This window comes from Octopus sinensis, linkage group LG12 (assembly GCF_006345805.1).
Source record: "Octopus sinensis linkage group LG12, ASM634580v1, whole genome shotgun sequence".
In the NCBI taxonomy this organism is placed as follows: Eukaryota; Metazoa; Mollusca; class Cephalopoda; order Octopoda; family Octopodidae; genus Octopus; species Octopus sinensis.
Genome location: NC_043008.1, coordinates 77737500 through 77755468, shown reverse-complemented (window position 1 = coordinate 77755468; position 17969 = coordinate 77737500). Strand labels below are relative to the sequence as shown.

The 17969-nt window shown below is 36.4% G+C and overlaps 1 protein-coding gene across 3 annotated transcripts in view; it reads left to right on the top strand.

Annotated features, from left to right (window-relative positions):
• Positions 1 to 1860: 1860 nt before the first annotated feature.
• LOC115217863 (ADAMTS-like protein 4) overlaps positions 1861 to 17969 on the top strand; it is a 442200-nt gene continuing 426091 nt past the window's right edge. Inside the window, exon 1 of one of the 3 annotated variants that reach the window (XM_036508060.1) lies at positions 1861 to 2238. In XM_036508060.1, coding sequence (XP_036363953.1) covers positions 2228 to 2238 — 11 coding nt within the window. In that variant the 5' untranslated portion in view covers positions 1861 to 2227. The remainder of the gene's footprint in view (positions 2239 to 17969) is intronic. The other 2 variants (XM_029787575.2, XM_036508062.1) reach the window with 2 other exon arrangements.

Here is a 17969-nt window from a genome sequence, read left to right as displayed (position 1 = left end):
TACCTGCACACACACAAATCATTCAAACAACACAAAACTTATACACACACTTAAAAACACATTTCCCACAGGAAATCGGAGATGTTCGCCAGAATGTTACCAAGAGGATTCTTGGCGACTTACCGTTGCAAAAACCCTAAGCCAACGGTAGGGACTGGCAACCCACCCCTGCAAACAAAACCAAGTAAGTTTTCCCTTTTCTTCACTTTTTCCAACAACATAGTCGTGTACAAAATCGAATGTACATGGCCTTGGGTCACCTTGGAAGCGGGGTCACCTGTGCAATGATTTCAGGGAAAGGGACTGAAAACAAATACTTTTCTCTCTGGTCAATCCCTGGTGAACTTTTTCAAGTTTCACTTCTAAAAGAGAATAAGGGTAGAGAAGGAAGTGTTGTCTTCTAGTTAGTTTGCCGAAAGGTGGATGAAAGTGGCGAGAATGGTACGAGCGAACTGGCCTGGCCTGAGAATAAGCCTGTAGTTGGAAAGAGGAAAGGAAACGACAAAAAAAAAAAGAATAAAATAAAAAGTCACCTGCCCCAAAAGTCAAGGTACCCATAGTTTTTATGGGGTTTTTCTATGAGCAGCCCTCGAGCGTCTCCTCCCTATTGAGGATTACACATTGTTGATCTCACTTTTTAAAAAATTATATTAGTCTTTCGTTTTTGGATTTGGTTTGCAAGATTCTTTATATGAGTTCGTGTGTTGAAGCATATTCTGTTGTGTATGGGGAGAGTCATTCTCTTTTAGTGCCTTATTATTTAACACACTCACCAGTAAAATTTCCACTTATTCCTTATTTTTATTTTCTAAAATTTTCGTTGCGTCTTGCAACCTTTTCAATAGTCTTGACTCTGAATATATTAGTCTTGTTTACATGCAAAACCCTCACAACTACACACACTCACACGCATACACACATTAATTTTGTTTTGTCCTGTTCTATCTGTAATGTTTGTCTTCATGTAAACCCTTGTGGTTAATAAAGAAATCATCATCATCATTATTATTATTATCATTATTATTATTATCATTATTATTATCATTATTATATTATTATTATTATTATATTATTATTATTATTATTATTATTATTGTTATTATTATTATTATTATTATTATTATTGTTATATTATTATTATTATTATTATTATTATTATTATTATTATTATTATTAACGCGGCGAGCTGGCAAACTCGTTAGCACGCCGGGCTAAATATTTAACTCTATTTCGTCTTACCCCACTCTCCCGAAGTTGCTGGCCATGTGCCAAAATTTGAAACCATTAATATTATCATTATTATTACTAAGGCAACGAGCTGGCAAAATTGTTACCGCGCCGGTCGAAATGCTTAGCGGGATTTCGTCCGTCGTTTTACGGTCTGAGTTCAAAATTCCGCCGAGCACTGGGGTCAATGTAATTGACTTATCCCCATCCTCGAATACAAATACACAAACGTAATAAAGAGATAATATATTTTGTATAAAAGACCTGTGATATGGTATTGTATAATTAATATACAGAGTTAAACTTTACATTTAATCTATTTTCGCCAACCCTATATTGAAATTATGCATCAGAATAGAAGTAACATCTTAACAGGGTATTTCCGCGGTCATACTATCTTCTTCTTCGTGTTCTTCTTCTTCTTCTACTACTACTACTACTACTACTACTACTACTACTACTACTACTACTAGTCACCATTATCACTGTAATCACTACCACAACTGTTACAGCTGAGATTACCTCGACGAGAGGCAATGCCACAACAATCACCCTTCCCGCCAGCACCACAACCACTATATCCATCACTACCACGACCACTACCATCACTGCTACCACAGCTACCTTTGGTGTTGTAGTTATTGTTGTTTTAACTGACAGGCGGCGCGAGGCAGGACTGGAAAGTCAGCGAGGACTTGTGACGGCTGAGAAGTTGACAACAGGTCGCCGAGAGATTCCGATGGCGTCGGCCAATTAGCGAGTGGCAGTCGGAGGAGAGGGTAACAGTCAAGCCGAAGGAGAGATAGTAGTAGTAGTAGTAGTAGTAGTGGTAGTAGTAGTAGTAGTAGTAGTAGTTGTGGTGGTGGTGGAGGTAGTAGTAGTGAAAGAAGGAGTTGGTCATACAAATCTTCCGCAGATGTGTGCTGATATCGAAACAGGAGGCACAGATCTTCAGATTTGAGATAATACAGACAAAGCTGGCAAAGTGATTTATACAACAATGACCTCAAGGTAAGGTATTGCAACAACCCTTCCTTATTTTACACAAATACACAAACACACACGCACACACACACATATATATGCATCTGTAATTATATAAGGACTTGTAGTTAAGAGCATTCTTTCATGCTTGCCTGAGAATGATTATAAACATCTAAACAGATTTACAATTTGTGTAAAATGCACACATTTCGTGCGCAGGCACACATACTCACGCATATACACACATACACACACACACACACACACACACACACACACACCACACACATATATGCATGTGTGTATGTGTGTGTGTGTGAAAGAGTGTGTATGTATCTATAATTTGCACACATAGCTAGGGCCTCCGAGAAAAAAAATTGTAAAGTAGAAAGAAATTGTTTTGGGCCTCATCTGGAAAGAGATGGGAATCTCCTCGCCGTGTTAGTGATGCATGAGTCTCTATCTATTGATCTTCATTGATCTCTACCCAACAATCCCTTCTTTGCATCCCTGGAACCCGGGTCGTTGTACCAGCTGAATCCTATCTCTCACTAGCACTGTGTGTGGGAGGGGAAGCAGGCACGTGTGTGTGGTGGGTGTATGAGAGAGTGTATGTGTGTGTGCGTGCGTTTCTGCGTGTGTGTCTGTGCACGACAACGTTAACCAGGATTGTCCGAGCTATGTTTATGAAAGAAACTTTTTTATTTTGCGCGTACGCATGCACTCACTCATTGATAGGTACGGTGTTATTTCACGTATGCATTGGTAATTAAGACGTACACTTTTACACCCATATACGTATCTCTCTCTCTCTCTCTCTCTCTCTCTCTCTCTCTCTCTCTCTCTCTATATATATATATATATAATATATATATATATATATATATATATAATATATATATATATATATATATATATATATGTATATATATATATGTATATATATATATACATTCATATACATACTATGTATACATGCGTACTATATATGTATACATGTATATATGCATGGGTATATATATATATTATACACATAACTCATTCTGTATACATGTACGTACACGTGTATGTACATACACACACATACATATACATACATACGTGCATATATATATATATATATATATATATATATAAATATAATATACATTCAAAAATTTTCTCTCTTAAATGTTTTAAAAGAAATATTTAATTATTAACTATTGAATACTTTATTCAAGTAAAAACGTTTTTAATACCTACTTAATATATTCGTGTGTGTATATGTGCGTATGTGTATATATGTATGTGCGTGTGGGTGCTTGCTTGCGGGTGTAAAATAGTCTATTCATATACAGGGCGAAGATATTTTTATTCCTTGGTATGTAGATAAGGTGTGTAAGATATGTTCTCACGGACAATCATTTGGAAGAGTCAACATTTCCCAGTCTCTTGTACTGTTTATGTAGAAGAGGGAGGGAGATTGGGCGTGAGAGAGAGAGAGAGAGAGAAGGCGAAAGCGGGAGAGTGAAAGAGAGAGAGAGAGAGAAAAAGAGAGAAAGAGAATGTCAATAACCATTACAGGGTCTTCAGCTTAGATTTTCAACGTGCTTTTATGATTCCTAAATATTCTGTATTTATAGCTAAACTATTATAAATTGGTTAATTAGTCGTGACGTCTACTCACTAGTGACCATTAAAAGCGGTAGCCGCTCTGACATATTTACATTCACAACATGCTCGATTATGGTCTCTTAGACGACTCACGTATGCACACACACACACACACACACATATATATATATATATATATATATATCTTTATATATTATATATATATATATATATATATATATATATATATATATATATATATATATATATATTATATATTTATATTATATAATAATAAATATTAGGGACTAAATCCAAATTTACAGGGAAATGCATAATAGTGGTTTTGTCTCTAATTAATATTATATATATTATATATATATTATATATAATATATATATATATATATATATATATATATAAAGATATATATATAATATATATATATATATATGTGTGTGTATGTGTGTGTGTGTGTGTGTGTGTGTGCATACATGAGTCGTCTAAGAGACCATAATGTATATATATATATATGTACAGACATACACACACACATATGCACATACACAGTAAAACATGTACGTGTAAACTCTGTAACAGTTGGGAAACAAATACCCAGTCTAATGTAAATGTAAACAGTAACTCATACACACAAGCGCATATACACATCCATACATACGCTGTTCTAAATGTATCCTTGTGCATCCCTCTATGTCCGTGTATCCTTGTATATCATTGTGTATCTATGTGTACATGCGTGCACACACTTCTGTTTCTGTGTATCCCTGTGTGAACACGAGAATCTTTGTATATTCTTGGGCGTGTGTGAGTATTTGTGTGTGTTTAGATATGGCTGTGTTTGTGTAGTGTTGATATATATGTATTTGCATTTATGCTTGAGTGTGTTTATCTTAAATGTGCAATAAATTTGAATTACCATGTGCATACGTCTGTGCGTGTTTGTGTGAGTGCAAGCGCATGAGTCAGTATGTGTTTCCGCACACGTTTCTCTCTTCCTTTTGTTTTTCTCTTTCTCTCCTATCCCTATCTCTTTGTCTCTTTATGTCTACCCATTTGACTGTGTACCTATGTGTTAAGGCGTATATATCAATGTGCATGCTTGTGTGCGCGTGTACCTCTACCTGTAGTCTGTACATGTGGGTGCTTGTGGGCGTTTGTGTGTGTAAAGGTATCTGAGTATAAGATAAGATAATCATATGCTACTAGTATAGCTCCCACCCACCGTACAGGTTGTTAAGGAGATCTTGAGTTATTCGGCTGCCAAATATTCCACCCAAGCTGCACTTGTAAGATCAAGATTAAGCCTACTGATATACCTGGTATGAATGTGGTATAGGAGGAGTAGTGTTAAGTGACTTGACGAAGATATTACAAAGTAACAATATTGAAGCGTTGTATCTCATTCGATGGTTTAAAAAATTACTTTGTGTGTGTTGGGATACTTTGTGTTTATAAGGGATAAGAGGTTAATTGGTAAGGATATCAAAATAAGAAAACAAAATAATAAGAATTTACAGGCGATTAAAATTAGTAGTAGGGAAAATATAAAGATAACCAGAAAAGATGGGCTAAAATGGTATGGAAGTAGTGAGGGTAGTTAAAGGTATTCAGACCGAAGAGATTTTATATGTTGTAATGTTACAGGTGTTATTGTATTATGATTTTATAGTTTCTAGGGTTTATGATTTAGTCAAAAGGAGACTTGCTTACATAAAGTCACTACAAATATAAATGATATGATCAGTAGGGTAGAACATCATAGAAAGGAAAATAGTGTAATCACTAAAATAGAAAGAAGTCAAGACTAACTAGGCAAGGGTTATCATGGGATAGTATTATATATAGCACACCACATACCATAATACATAGCTTATAACATATGCAGTGCAATATAATTCACCATATAACATAATATTACATGATTTTATTATATCAAATACTAGAGGTTAAGTTTACAACGGATACGACACCAACATTAATTTCCACCATCAAAGTTCAAGTATAGCAACTATAATCGTTAGTTACGAAAATACTTAAATGTACGGATGACGTTATGCATGTATGATACCCTTAGATCTAATCTATTATTAATAAGGCTGTTCTTGTCTCTATACTTAAAAATTTAATAAGTTTCCATAGAGCACCCACTTCGACTATCTCTATAAGGCTGCGCTTCCCGTATTATATCCAATTTTAGGCTAAATCCGATCCAACTTTCTTTCAGTTCCCAAATCTTGCTAGATAAGGACGTATAATTGGCTTTATGTTTGAGTCTAAAAGACTTGTGCCATATTCAAACATGATTTCTAAGTTGAAGCTTTTAAAGAATTTTCTGATTCTTTTCCTCATTCTTTCTATGACCGATTTATTGTCACTAGCATTATCTCTATATAAACCTCCCTGCAATTCAGGTATTTCTCTATTAAGGCACTTTAAGAGATACGCACCAACTAGATTAGTAATTTCCGCCGAATCACTCGGGCCCATAGCTATATCAAAATTATCAGGGGTGTTGGGCCTCGGCCGTAACTTACCTTTAAATTCTCTGATAGTCTTCAAGGCTAAAAGAATAATGTCACGTGTATCCCTAGTTATTAGAGAGAGATATTTTGCGAAAATTAGGGATTTGTTAAAAAGAATATGAGATATACTATTAAATGGGATATAATACGGGGATCGTATATGTCATCTTAGTGTCGTGCACTAATAACAGTGTAATACAACAATTTTCTGCGACTCCACGAATTCACTAATGACACCTTTCGACTTCCTGCGATTTCTCCTCTCTCGCTCTCAGTCAAACACTTATACGAGTGTGGCTAATCCATCCTCATGATTTTTGCCATAACATCTCCCCTTTTTTTCATCATCACCTCTCCATTTTCTTAATTTCTTCAGAAGTTTTAATACGACTTTCGCTTTGGGACTATTTTTAGTCTTTCTATTTGTTTACGCTTTCTATTGCTGATCCGCCTAGGTTCAACCACTTTTAGCGTTGGAACATGGAAGAAGTCATAACAAACTTCCATTGGTATTTCTTCTCCTTCTTCGGTATGTCGAGTCTTCAACTGGTTCAAATATCGTTTGCGCTCTCCTATTTGACATTTTATTATGTACATCATACCGCCTACTCTTTTCGTCACTATACCGTCCGCCTGACCTTGTCTTCCATTCTTAAATATTTTGAAATGAACTTTATCTCCCACATTAAAATACTTTATTATGTTTCTTAGGTTATCCCTATAAATTTTTCTTGTAGGTAACAATTTATCAAAAATTGATTTTATCATCCGGGCAAACATTAACTCTGCGGGCGACTTAAAGGTGTTCGGGTTAGGTGTTACCTTGCAAACCCTTAAGAATTGAGTCAGTGCTGCATCATTGCCTAATTCATTTCTTGATTTTTAGTGATCGTTTAAATTTATCTACGAACCTTTCTACTAGCTCATTTGATCTCGTGTGGTACGGTAGAGTAGAGATGTAATTGATTGCATACCTTTCACAGAAATTTTAAATTCGTACCCCGAAAGCTGCGTTCCGCTATTCGATACTATGGTGCCCGGAACGCGAAATGTTTTCCCCACGAGAGTTCCGGACTCCAGTTATGAATTCCTTTGCATACAGCCAATCAGAGCTCGACTATCAAACTAATTTATGAGCGCATGACAAGTGATGAAGATAAGGTCACTTGGGTAAGAAATGACCATGCTTCTTTTCTCTTTTAATAAAGTTCGTTGTTCTTGTTCCAACCATGGCTGCCTCTGCGTTGTTATTTGTGTTGTTATTTATTTTGTAAAACAGTAAGGGTGGTGACTTTACTGCGAGAGCACCTCTGCAGGATTTCACGAATTGCTCAATATCACGGTCTATAGTAGGGCAGTACACTTAACTCCTCATTACTCATTTAATTCTTGAAATCCCTAGGTGTCCCATATGAAATTCATTTAGTACACGCTTTTGTAGTGCATCTGGCACTACAACTCTATGTGTACATCGACACATTATCACACAGAGAAAAAATGGTTCCCATTTGTGTTACGTATATTTTTATATTCGTTTACCTTCAATACTTCTTTCATCTTTGCAATGAATTTGTCATTTTCCGATTTTAATTTTATATCTTGAATAGTTACTGGCAGCTCCCGAATGATGTTACACAAAATGTTCTTTTTTATTTCGTTTTCCGCTCGCAACGCGGCAATCACGGTATCTTCGAATAGTTCTGTATTATTTTAAAAATATTTTTGCTTTACAGGTTTTACCACGAAATGTAATGTCGCATATAAGTTAGCCTAAGAAGTGTAATCTTTCACTTGTGACACCTCGCGCACTTTTCAATGTTTTGTTTAATGTAGGTTTCCCAATTTTCTTCCATGTGTCGGTATCAATAATTGTAATGTCACTACCTATATGATAGTTTCATGTTCGCGTCGTTTATTTTTACATACACGTACTTTCCTTCTGGGCGTCGTCACGACTTTCCGTTGAGCAAATCTCTCTAGAAGAATTTTTTCGACCTCTTTTGCTTTGCTATGTAGTGCGAAGTTTTATGTCCAATTTTTTGACAAACATTGTCGAGTTTTAAACGGACAGTCTTTCTTAAAATGCAGACCTCCACACTCATAACATTGATTTGGTCGTAACATTCTTTTTTGTTATTCATTACTGGTTGACATGTCTGTACTTAAAAGAAATTTTTTCTTCAATCTTTCTTCGCGCCCTGTGGGAGGTTGATAGTTCTTTGACAATTCTCTGTTACTGCCTGCAGGGTTAAATTTAGGCCCTCCTGTTTTAGTTTTGTAAGAATCTGTACACGTATTTCTCGCACAAAGATAAGGCAATTAGACATGTCCAGAGATAATTCCTTAAGTTTAAATTTTTCGCACATTTTATTTACGATTCCAGCATAACAGACAAAACCTTCGTCTTATTTTACTGAGTTCAAACACTCCCAGCGCGTGAACTCCTATCGCTGAACATTTTGAATATTAATTCAATTGTTTCCTCGAAACAAATTTCACTTGCTTTTTTTTAGGCAAGATAAAATTGCAGTATTTTTCATGTTCTGAAGTTTCCGTAACAGTAGTCTCACTTTTTCATCGTCTGTCCAACACTTCCATTCTTCCTTGAAGATTTCTTCGTATCTTCTGAAGTACGCCGAAAAAGTTATACCCACTTCTGGGTTATGCCTAAATTCAGTTATAGCATTCGCTACGCCGTCTGGTGAAAACGAACTTCCCGATTTCAGAATTAGTTCCAGCAACTGATTGTGTTGTAGTAGTTGTTGTTTTTGTAGTTGTTGGTGCATCTCCTGTTGCTACCGTTACTGCTGCTTTTGCAACTGTAATATGTCGCCAATTGTTGTAACGTAGATGTCTTCGTCGTCACATTTATATCGTGACGCTGTATGCCACTTTTATAACGCAGACTTATAACAGGATTGTATACAATACCACGGGTACGAAGTTGACACCAACATTCTCCTCTTGATGTATTCCCAAATACTCTACCAACAACTGTAACCTATCCAAAACAACTCTCAACGAACTATAACAGCTTCTCAACAATTCACTGCGACCTCACGAATTCGTGAACGATACCTTTCGACTCCCTGCAATTTCTTTTCTCTCGATCTCAGTCAAACACGCTGCTACTTATACGAGTTTGGTTAGTCCATTCTCACAGGGGGTGTCATTATTCTCGCCACAACACTATTGGTGGACTAGCCCCTCCTTGCACTTTCAGCTTGATCTTATCTGTTAATGTGCCTCTCCTGATCACCATACTCCTTGGTTTCATGTGCTTAAACTTCAGTCTAGCCCATGATGCCATGTGTTTAAGTGAAGTAATCACTCTTTCTTTTCTGCCTCCACACACACACTCGCACACACACATACACACGCACACACACGCACACGGACACACACGCACACGGACACATGCGCACATGCACACACAAAGACACACACACACACATTTTAATAGTAGGAATATTTCTTAGTACCACTTCTCATGAATACTCGGCTAAAGTAATCTAACAATATACTACATTAATCAACTAATAACTGTTTCGTAATGAAGTAATAGATATTAAGCGCATGGCAAACCTAAGTTTTGTATAATAGCGTCTAGTATATGTATCGCAGAGTAAGGAATGAAGACATGTAGATGGTTATTTATTGTTACATATACAGGGATTGCATAAGGTTGCATACTAATAAAATAAAATAGTCATATCATTTCTCAAAATCATGTTGTCCATCGTATTGAAATATCCATTTCATTTCGTCAGACGTCGAGTTGATAATCAGATTAGTTGTAAGCTTACTTGATTGGGATATGTCCTAAAATATGACTTAAAAGGCAATGTCAGATGGTGCTATGAGACATGAGTCAATAAGCAATTGATGGTGTACCAGATAGTGACCTGCGATCAAGGGTTCTGCGGGTCGATCTTCGAAAGTTCATGCGGACAAAATTAGCCCTTACTGCGATATATATTACAGCTAAACCTTGCACTTCCTTTTCACAGTTTCAGTGGGTCCACTCCAATGTCACTCAGTGATCTTCATGATTTATATATCCATTGGCACCCTTCTTCACTACACGGCACTCACCACCTCTCCTGTCGTAAAGAGATCTGGTTTCGGGCCAAATATGGTTGCATCTGAATTCGACAGATGCAGGATGTAGGCGACTAAACGACGGTCAGAGTAATGATGGCGGTGGATTCTGTTCCTCCCTTCCGAATGAATTTTCTGACGCGTTTTGTGTACTACATACTTAAATTGGTCTTATTTCTCGCTCCACACCCGTTTTATACCTATGTGTATGTGCATCTATGTATGTGTTCACGCATACAGTAGTTATACATGCATACAAACACACACATATATATATGTGAGTGTACACGTGTGTATGAGGATGATGATGAGGAAGAGGATGATTTCATTTTTTATCGTAAGGCCAGCAATTTTGGGGGAATGGCCAAGTTGATTATATCGACGTCAGTGCTCATCTGGTACTTATTTCATCAACCTCGAAAGGATGAAAGGCAAATTCGATCTCGCCGGAATTTGAATTCAGAATGTAAAGACGGACGAAATGCCACTAAGCATTGTATCTGGCGTCCTAACAATTATGCTCACCTGCTACTTTAATATTAATGAAAAGTAGCTCTCATGGCATCTGATCTTAACTAATTGGACGTGTTATCAAGAATATGAGATATACTATCTTGGAGTAAAAGATGGGTTACAGCAAATATTCTGCTTAATGCCTTGAATTTGCTTGTCAACAACTGGTTGACGATATATGAATCCCTGATCACGAGCAGAAGTAGCGGGGGAACATCACAGCCATGCTTGAAAGGAATTATTTGGTGTTTAAATAATTCGCCTCTGAAAACATGGGTGTTTCGTTCATCATACTTATACAACCCTTATTCAGGGAACATTTGAGCGGGAGGGGTTCCTCGACCTAAAGAAAATTCTACCTGTGCTCTACCTGCAAGGTCATGCACTGTTCATGTTGATATGAAATCACCATTTCGCGCACATATCGTTGTGATGTGTGTGCCTGCTGTATCTTTATCAGACGAGTAGCCATGATGGGTATATTGAGGTTCGTACATTTGTGCCCGAGAACCACTTTGATAGCAGGCAGTGTTCTCTCACTCAATAATAATAATAATAATAATAATAATAATAATAATAATAATAATAATAGTAATAATAATAATAATAATGATAATAATAATAATAATAATAATAATAATATAATAATAATCATAATAATAATAATGATGATGATGATGGTACTTTCATATAGCAAATAAATCATGTTATAAAAGATTATGACGTGTGAGAAAAACAGATATATAAAAGTATGTCCTGCAAGACTGTGCTATAACATTACATAATATTATATATATGTATGTATGCACACATACGACTCCCACCCAACTATGTATATAATATACATACAAATAAACTTAAATGGGTGTTGAGTATTATTTTCTGCAGTTCTGCTGAGTCAAAAACAGATTAAAATTAGACGTATGATATCTAGAATGTCGTCAGTGCTCTGTCTTCTACTATTCGGGCATAAGTTGTCCACTTTAAAAAATTTTCGGCTACACAGACCACGAATCTATTCCACACGGTCAGGTTAGATAGGCTTCGTAGGCAAGGACCCGGTTACTAAAAGCTGAACGTGACACTCCTGGCGACCAAGCATACAGAGAACGCATTGGCAAATTAGTTAAGTAGGTGTTGATCAAATAAATCGTCAATAACAGATGGTGGTTTTCCCTGAAAAGCGCAAGCAGATTAGAATCAATTGGATTTAGTTAGTCATTAATTATACAAGGGAATAGATAGTGGGAAAACTTTGAATCTTAGAAGATGCGCTTAAGAAAGGCATCGCAGCCGACGAGCTTGTTGCGACATTGACTCTGGACCAAATCTTCAATGCTTAGCATAGAAGATGCATTATCAGAGTTAAGGCGCGTGCTCTAAGAAATGAGGGAACGAAATCCGCTCGATGAGCCTGAGTGACAGAGGCGCAATTTGGCAACAATGCCACAATTCTTCCCTTGATGAATCAAAATGGGCACACCGTTTTCGAAGCCGAGCAGATGTGAGCGGCATTTCAACAGCATATCGTCCAACAGTTGACATAAGGACATGCACTGACGCTACGGCATCTCCAGCGTTTCTTTGACGGTGAGCAGGTATCGTCGCCGTTTGTCAGACAGGACTTTTCACAGCCCGTCTCTGAAGCTGCAGTCTTCAGCTCTGGATCGAGCGTAGACCGAAGCAGTGCACTTGGCACTTGGAGTACTACCAGGTACTTACAGGCCTCTGTCAGTCGGAAAATACAGTCAGTTTAGCGGGGGGCAGGTGCGACGACGTTCTCGCGGAGACTCTGGGTGTGGACAAGAATCAACTGGCTGACCTATTCCGGAGGACTTTCGGGGCAGGGCCATAGATAATTTCCAGAAATCCTTGGTGTGCGCAGAGAGACGAAGCTGTTCAGTTCGCCATCGTCCAGTGCCCGAGCATTGCTGGCTTGTGGGTTTATGTCGAACATCAGCTGTCACATGTAGGACGGATCCTGCTGTCGGCTGAGTCATTTGTGAATATCGTCCCACCACCTTCCTTTCGCCGAAAAGGGAGGGCAGTGTTTCTTTACCTGATATCCTAAACGAAAGAGGTTACGTAATGGAGCAGATTGAAAGGGCTCAAGACAGATACTTTTCTCTTTGGCCAAGCCCGCATCATTTTTTTCAAGTTTCATTTCAAAAGGAAAGTGAGGGAAGTGCTACTTTCCAGCAATTTTGTTAAAAGATGGGTGAATGTTGCAAGAATTGTTCGAGTGAACGAGTTTACTCTAAACATGTACCCGTATGTTGAAGGAGACCGATGTGGAGAGGACACTTAACCCGAGGAAAAGATGGGTACCTATCTGAAGTACCTTTTGCGATCAGGGTAGCCAGGATTTGTGAGGTTCCTTGTTTGCCGCAGGGTGGAATTTCTTCACTTTTGGGGAATATTATTTTTCAATATTCTATCATTAATTCTTATTGTCTTTTATTGTTTATACACTCTACATGTTATCTCACCACTGTCCTTGGTGTTGAATCGTCTTTTTTTGCGTGTGTGGATCTTTTGGCCGCTAAAGAAAGAATTATTTTTCAGTAGTCTTATTTTTAAAAAAGTACTTTTACTGCACTACCGAGCTTAGCTCTGTGTGTCTTGGGTGTGTACTGTGGTTTGTTTTGGTGGTGGTATTTTCACTGTATTGAAAGTACTTTACGTAGGGTGTGCGCGGTGCCTAGAAGTGCGATTTTCTGTATGTTATATATATTCGTAAGTCCTGTATCTTTTGGTTATGTATTTATCTGTATGTTTTTAATTATACCTAATACACCTATTATTGGGACTGTTTCTGTTTTTAGGCTTCACATTCGGGTTATCTCTATTTCCAGATTTTTGTATTTTGAGAGTTTTTTCGTTTCCTTTGGAGATACATTGTCATCTGTTGGGGTTGATACGTCAGTTAGAAGACATTTCTTTTTCTTGATGATCTCTGACAACTATATTCGGTTTATTATTCTTGATCGTTCTGGTATATTTCAGAGTATGGTATATCTCAGAATATGTTTGCTTTGTCCTTTACTGAAACCTTTTCTGGGATATGCCTATACCATTTCTTTTCTGTTATCATTTCATTGTGTTGGCATAGCTTCTTAATTTTATCATCTCTGAGGATATATTCTTTCTTAGGCAAGACTGGATAGCCAGAGGCAATATGATTTGTTGTTTCTTCGCCATCACCACATATTCTACAGTTACTTGTATTTTTCTTCATTATGCGTTTCTCGTGGTTTCTGCTGGGGAGACATTGATATTGTGCTGCAATCAAAATTCCTTCAGACTCTGCTTTGAGTCCTGAGTTTCTCAACCGTTGGGATTTTACTCTATTTCTGTTCTGTTTAGCTTATACCTGTATTTGCCAGGTAAGGACATTTCAGTTGCTTTACAATAGTTGTTGTTCTTTTTCTTCATAGTTGTATGGTGCTATGTTCTCTTGTATTTTTCATTTTCTTTAAAGGCAGAAAACGTTTTTTGTTTTGCTCATGTTTTATGGCTATCTGTACTAGTTTTCGTCGATTCTAAGTTAGATATTTCTGTAATCCTATGGTGTTTATTTTATAGTAGTTTTCTAATTCTATAAGGTTTCTCCCCCCTTCAATTCGTTGTAGATATTCTATGTCAGAATTTGGTTGGTGAATCCTAAATTCCGTCATTATTTTTCTTGTTTTCTTGTCTAGTTTGCTTAGTTCATTTAGTGTCCAATTAAAAATATTGTAACTGTAACTGGAAGAACTAGAATATTGATACCTATTATCTTGTTTTCCCTATTGAGCTCCGTTTTAAGTATCTATCTTACTCGTCTAGGTTATTATTATTATTATTATTGTTGTTGTTGTTGTTGTTGTTGTTGTTGTTGTTGTTGTTGTTGTTGTTGTTGTTATTATTATTATTGTTATTATTATTATCATCTTCTGAGTTATCTATGTCTCGTCGCAGCTTAGAGACGTAACACTTTTCTAAACACATGTGCTGTCCCAAATATTGCTGCCAAATGAGTACTTCCTGTGAAGTGTGGTATTTGCAGCATTTCATGCCAGAATATTGCTTTCTCACTCAGTGGAACCAGCAGGATTCTTTCATCATTATTCCTCAGATAAGCATGTAAGACTTCATCTCCTTCATAACAATGTCCTCTATTCTAGTCAGTTCTCTTCCACTTTCTTCGCTAGATAAAGTATAGTCTTGAGACGTTACTTCTTTTATGAAGGCACTCATGCATAGCCATTAACTTCCTAGTTTTTCTGTCTATGTTGACTTGTTCTTCCTTTGTCCATTCCACCAACTTCTGCGAAATAGCGTACCACACCTACAGCCCAAGCGTTGATGCCTCTAATCAGGTTCCTACCATCCAGCTCGCATCTTCATAGCTTTTCCACTCTTCTAGTATTTTCTGAAGAAATATTTTCCGTCGTCATGGCATTCATTATCTGCAACCTTCTCCGTTCACTTCTCCTATGCGCTCATCATCTGGAAGTTGTACTCCACTGCTGTCTACTTTTCACCCTCTTTTCAGTTCAATGACAGCGCATTTGATAATAATAAATGCGCTGCTGCTGTTGTTGCTGTTCACTGAAGATCCTGCAATTTTCAAAATATTGTTGAAATGTCATGTCATTATTAGAATAGCAAGTTTCAAATTCTTAGAAATCTGGGATGTTTTCTAATATTTATAACACTTAGATTAACTTTGGTAATCTTCACGTGTGTAAACAATGTTCTACACAATTGTTTATCTTTTCTTTTGACCTTCAAATACCAAACACATTTTTCTTCTTTCATCATTGAATTCTGAAATTACACTGAATGGTTGTTTCTCGTGTAGCGTCTCAAATGAGGTCCAATCTGAATGTGATCTTTATATTGGTCTTCACCATGTCTCTATTGTGTAATTTATACAAAAGTGAAAACATGACGTAATGCTAGACGGTCGGAATTATAATTAAAATAATTTCACTAATTCTTATGTTTTTTTTTTTGCCTATTTTTCCTCTTTAGATGTGTGTTAATACCTGTAACAAATTCATAATCACTTATGAATATATAAAAGCTTTGTTAGCCTGGGAGATAGACAAACAGAAAGAGATATATTTAATATAAGGAAACAGACATGCATACAAAGAAACAAACAAACAAAGCAGGCTGGTGTAATTACATGCAAAGAAAACAATTGGAACCTGAGAAAACTAGCGATAGTCTGAACCGGCAGAAAAACAGAAAAGGGAGAGACGAGTTCTGGTGTTTCAGGTATGTCTCTAGGAACAAATGAGAGAATGCATTGAAAGGCTGGCGGCAGAGGAAGTTGAAGAATATCAAAGTTAAAAAATGGGTGGGACGGAAAAACTCTAACAAGAACTTATTTATAAATCGTATACATACATGAAAGACATATATACATACAGATATAGATATGTAGATAGATAGGTAGATAAGCATAGTATCAATCATTGTGTACACGTGTACAGTTTATATGTAGCTTTGTGCATACATTGATGCCTGTGACTTTTTGTATAACATGTCTGTATTCATGTGCGTTGGTTTATATATAATAGTATTTGTCTTTATACATGTGAGCTATGCGAGCATAAGTAGAAATGCTTCCAAACGTTAGGAGTTGGAGGAATTTTGTATTCTACCTCAAACTCTATTTCAATTGAAGATATCCACCAAGGTTATACTATGTTAATATAAAGTTCCTTCATCCCCAAAGCCCACCAGTCAATTTCTCTGGCCAAGAAACGATGATATCTGTTGTAATCCAATAGAGGACGTAACTCTAAATGTAGATCCTCCTTCTGGAAACACTAGCAATCACTTTGATGTGATATGTATTAGGCTAGCAAATAGTTTTTGGTTAATTTTGTTTTCCATTGTTTCGAGTTATATTTTACTTTTACAGGTTTTATTAATTTTTCTTCAGCTTTGGGTGGAAAATATAGTTTAAGAAAACTTGTATGATTGTCCTATCAACTACTATTATGGGCTTATAAGAATTTTTTCTTCTTTTCGAACCCCTGCATCTATAAAGGTCTAATAGTACGAAGTTTCCTTTGCCAATCACATTGTTGTTGATGATGTATAGTCTAGAGATCAATGTCAAAGCATTTTTAGGTTTGAAAGTTTTCTCTCATTGTCGTACATTGATTTCTGCAGCCCTCAACTAATCCCCAAAATGGGTATTTCCATTTTGAGCCATTGTCAGGATATGAAAATTAATATTTAGATTAGTTTTAAATGCTGTATGTTTACATTTCTAAACTCTCCAACTAGTGCATTGGTTGAATATATGTAGTTTAATAAAGTTTCAAATTAGTGATAAGAAGTTATTCTGGTTCAAAAATTAAAAAAAACAATACGGAATTTTCAAACTTTTTTCCCGCTTTTGGCCTCACCCCGTTGCACAGGGAAACAGGCTTTTGAGTAAGTGAATTGATATGTTCTGTTAAGATTTCAGAGCTTATTGTAAGATTATTGAAGATAGGATATTCTCCAACTGTTGTTATTAAGTTAACTGTGTAAACTTCAATTTTTGTTTTAAAATAACCCCAAGACGTGGATTTTGCTATTTTTGATTAGCATTTTTTCTACATTGACCGAATTAATAGAATTTATCTTTAATCTCTATCGGAATTAAGATAGTGGGGATGAAAGAAACATACTTTCCAAAGTATGGCAGTGAATCTATTTTGGAATAATGAACCTCTAAAAATGAAAGAAATTCATTATTTCGAAAATTTTAGGAATAACCTGGTTTTAAATGGCCATAAAATGTAACTGGTAACTGCTGCAGAGCTGAAGTTTTTAGAAATTACTCCTGTCATGAATACTAACGGTGTAAGTTTGAAGAAAATTTAAAAACGTTCGCGACGGGCTCTTGTCGAATGTCATGGGATGTCCCATATTACGCCGATAATAAACGCACTGATTTGACTTCACTTTTTTATCGTTATTCAGTTGGTTTTATCTATCTATCTATCTATCTATCTA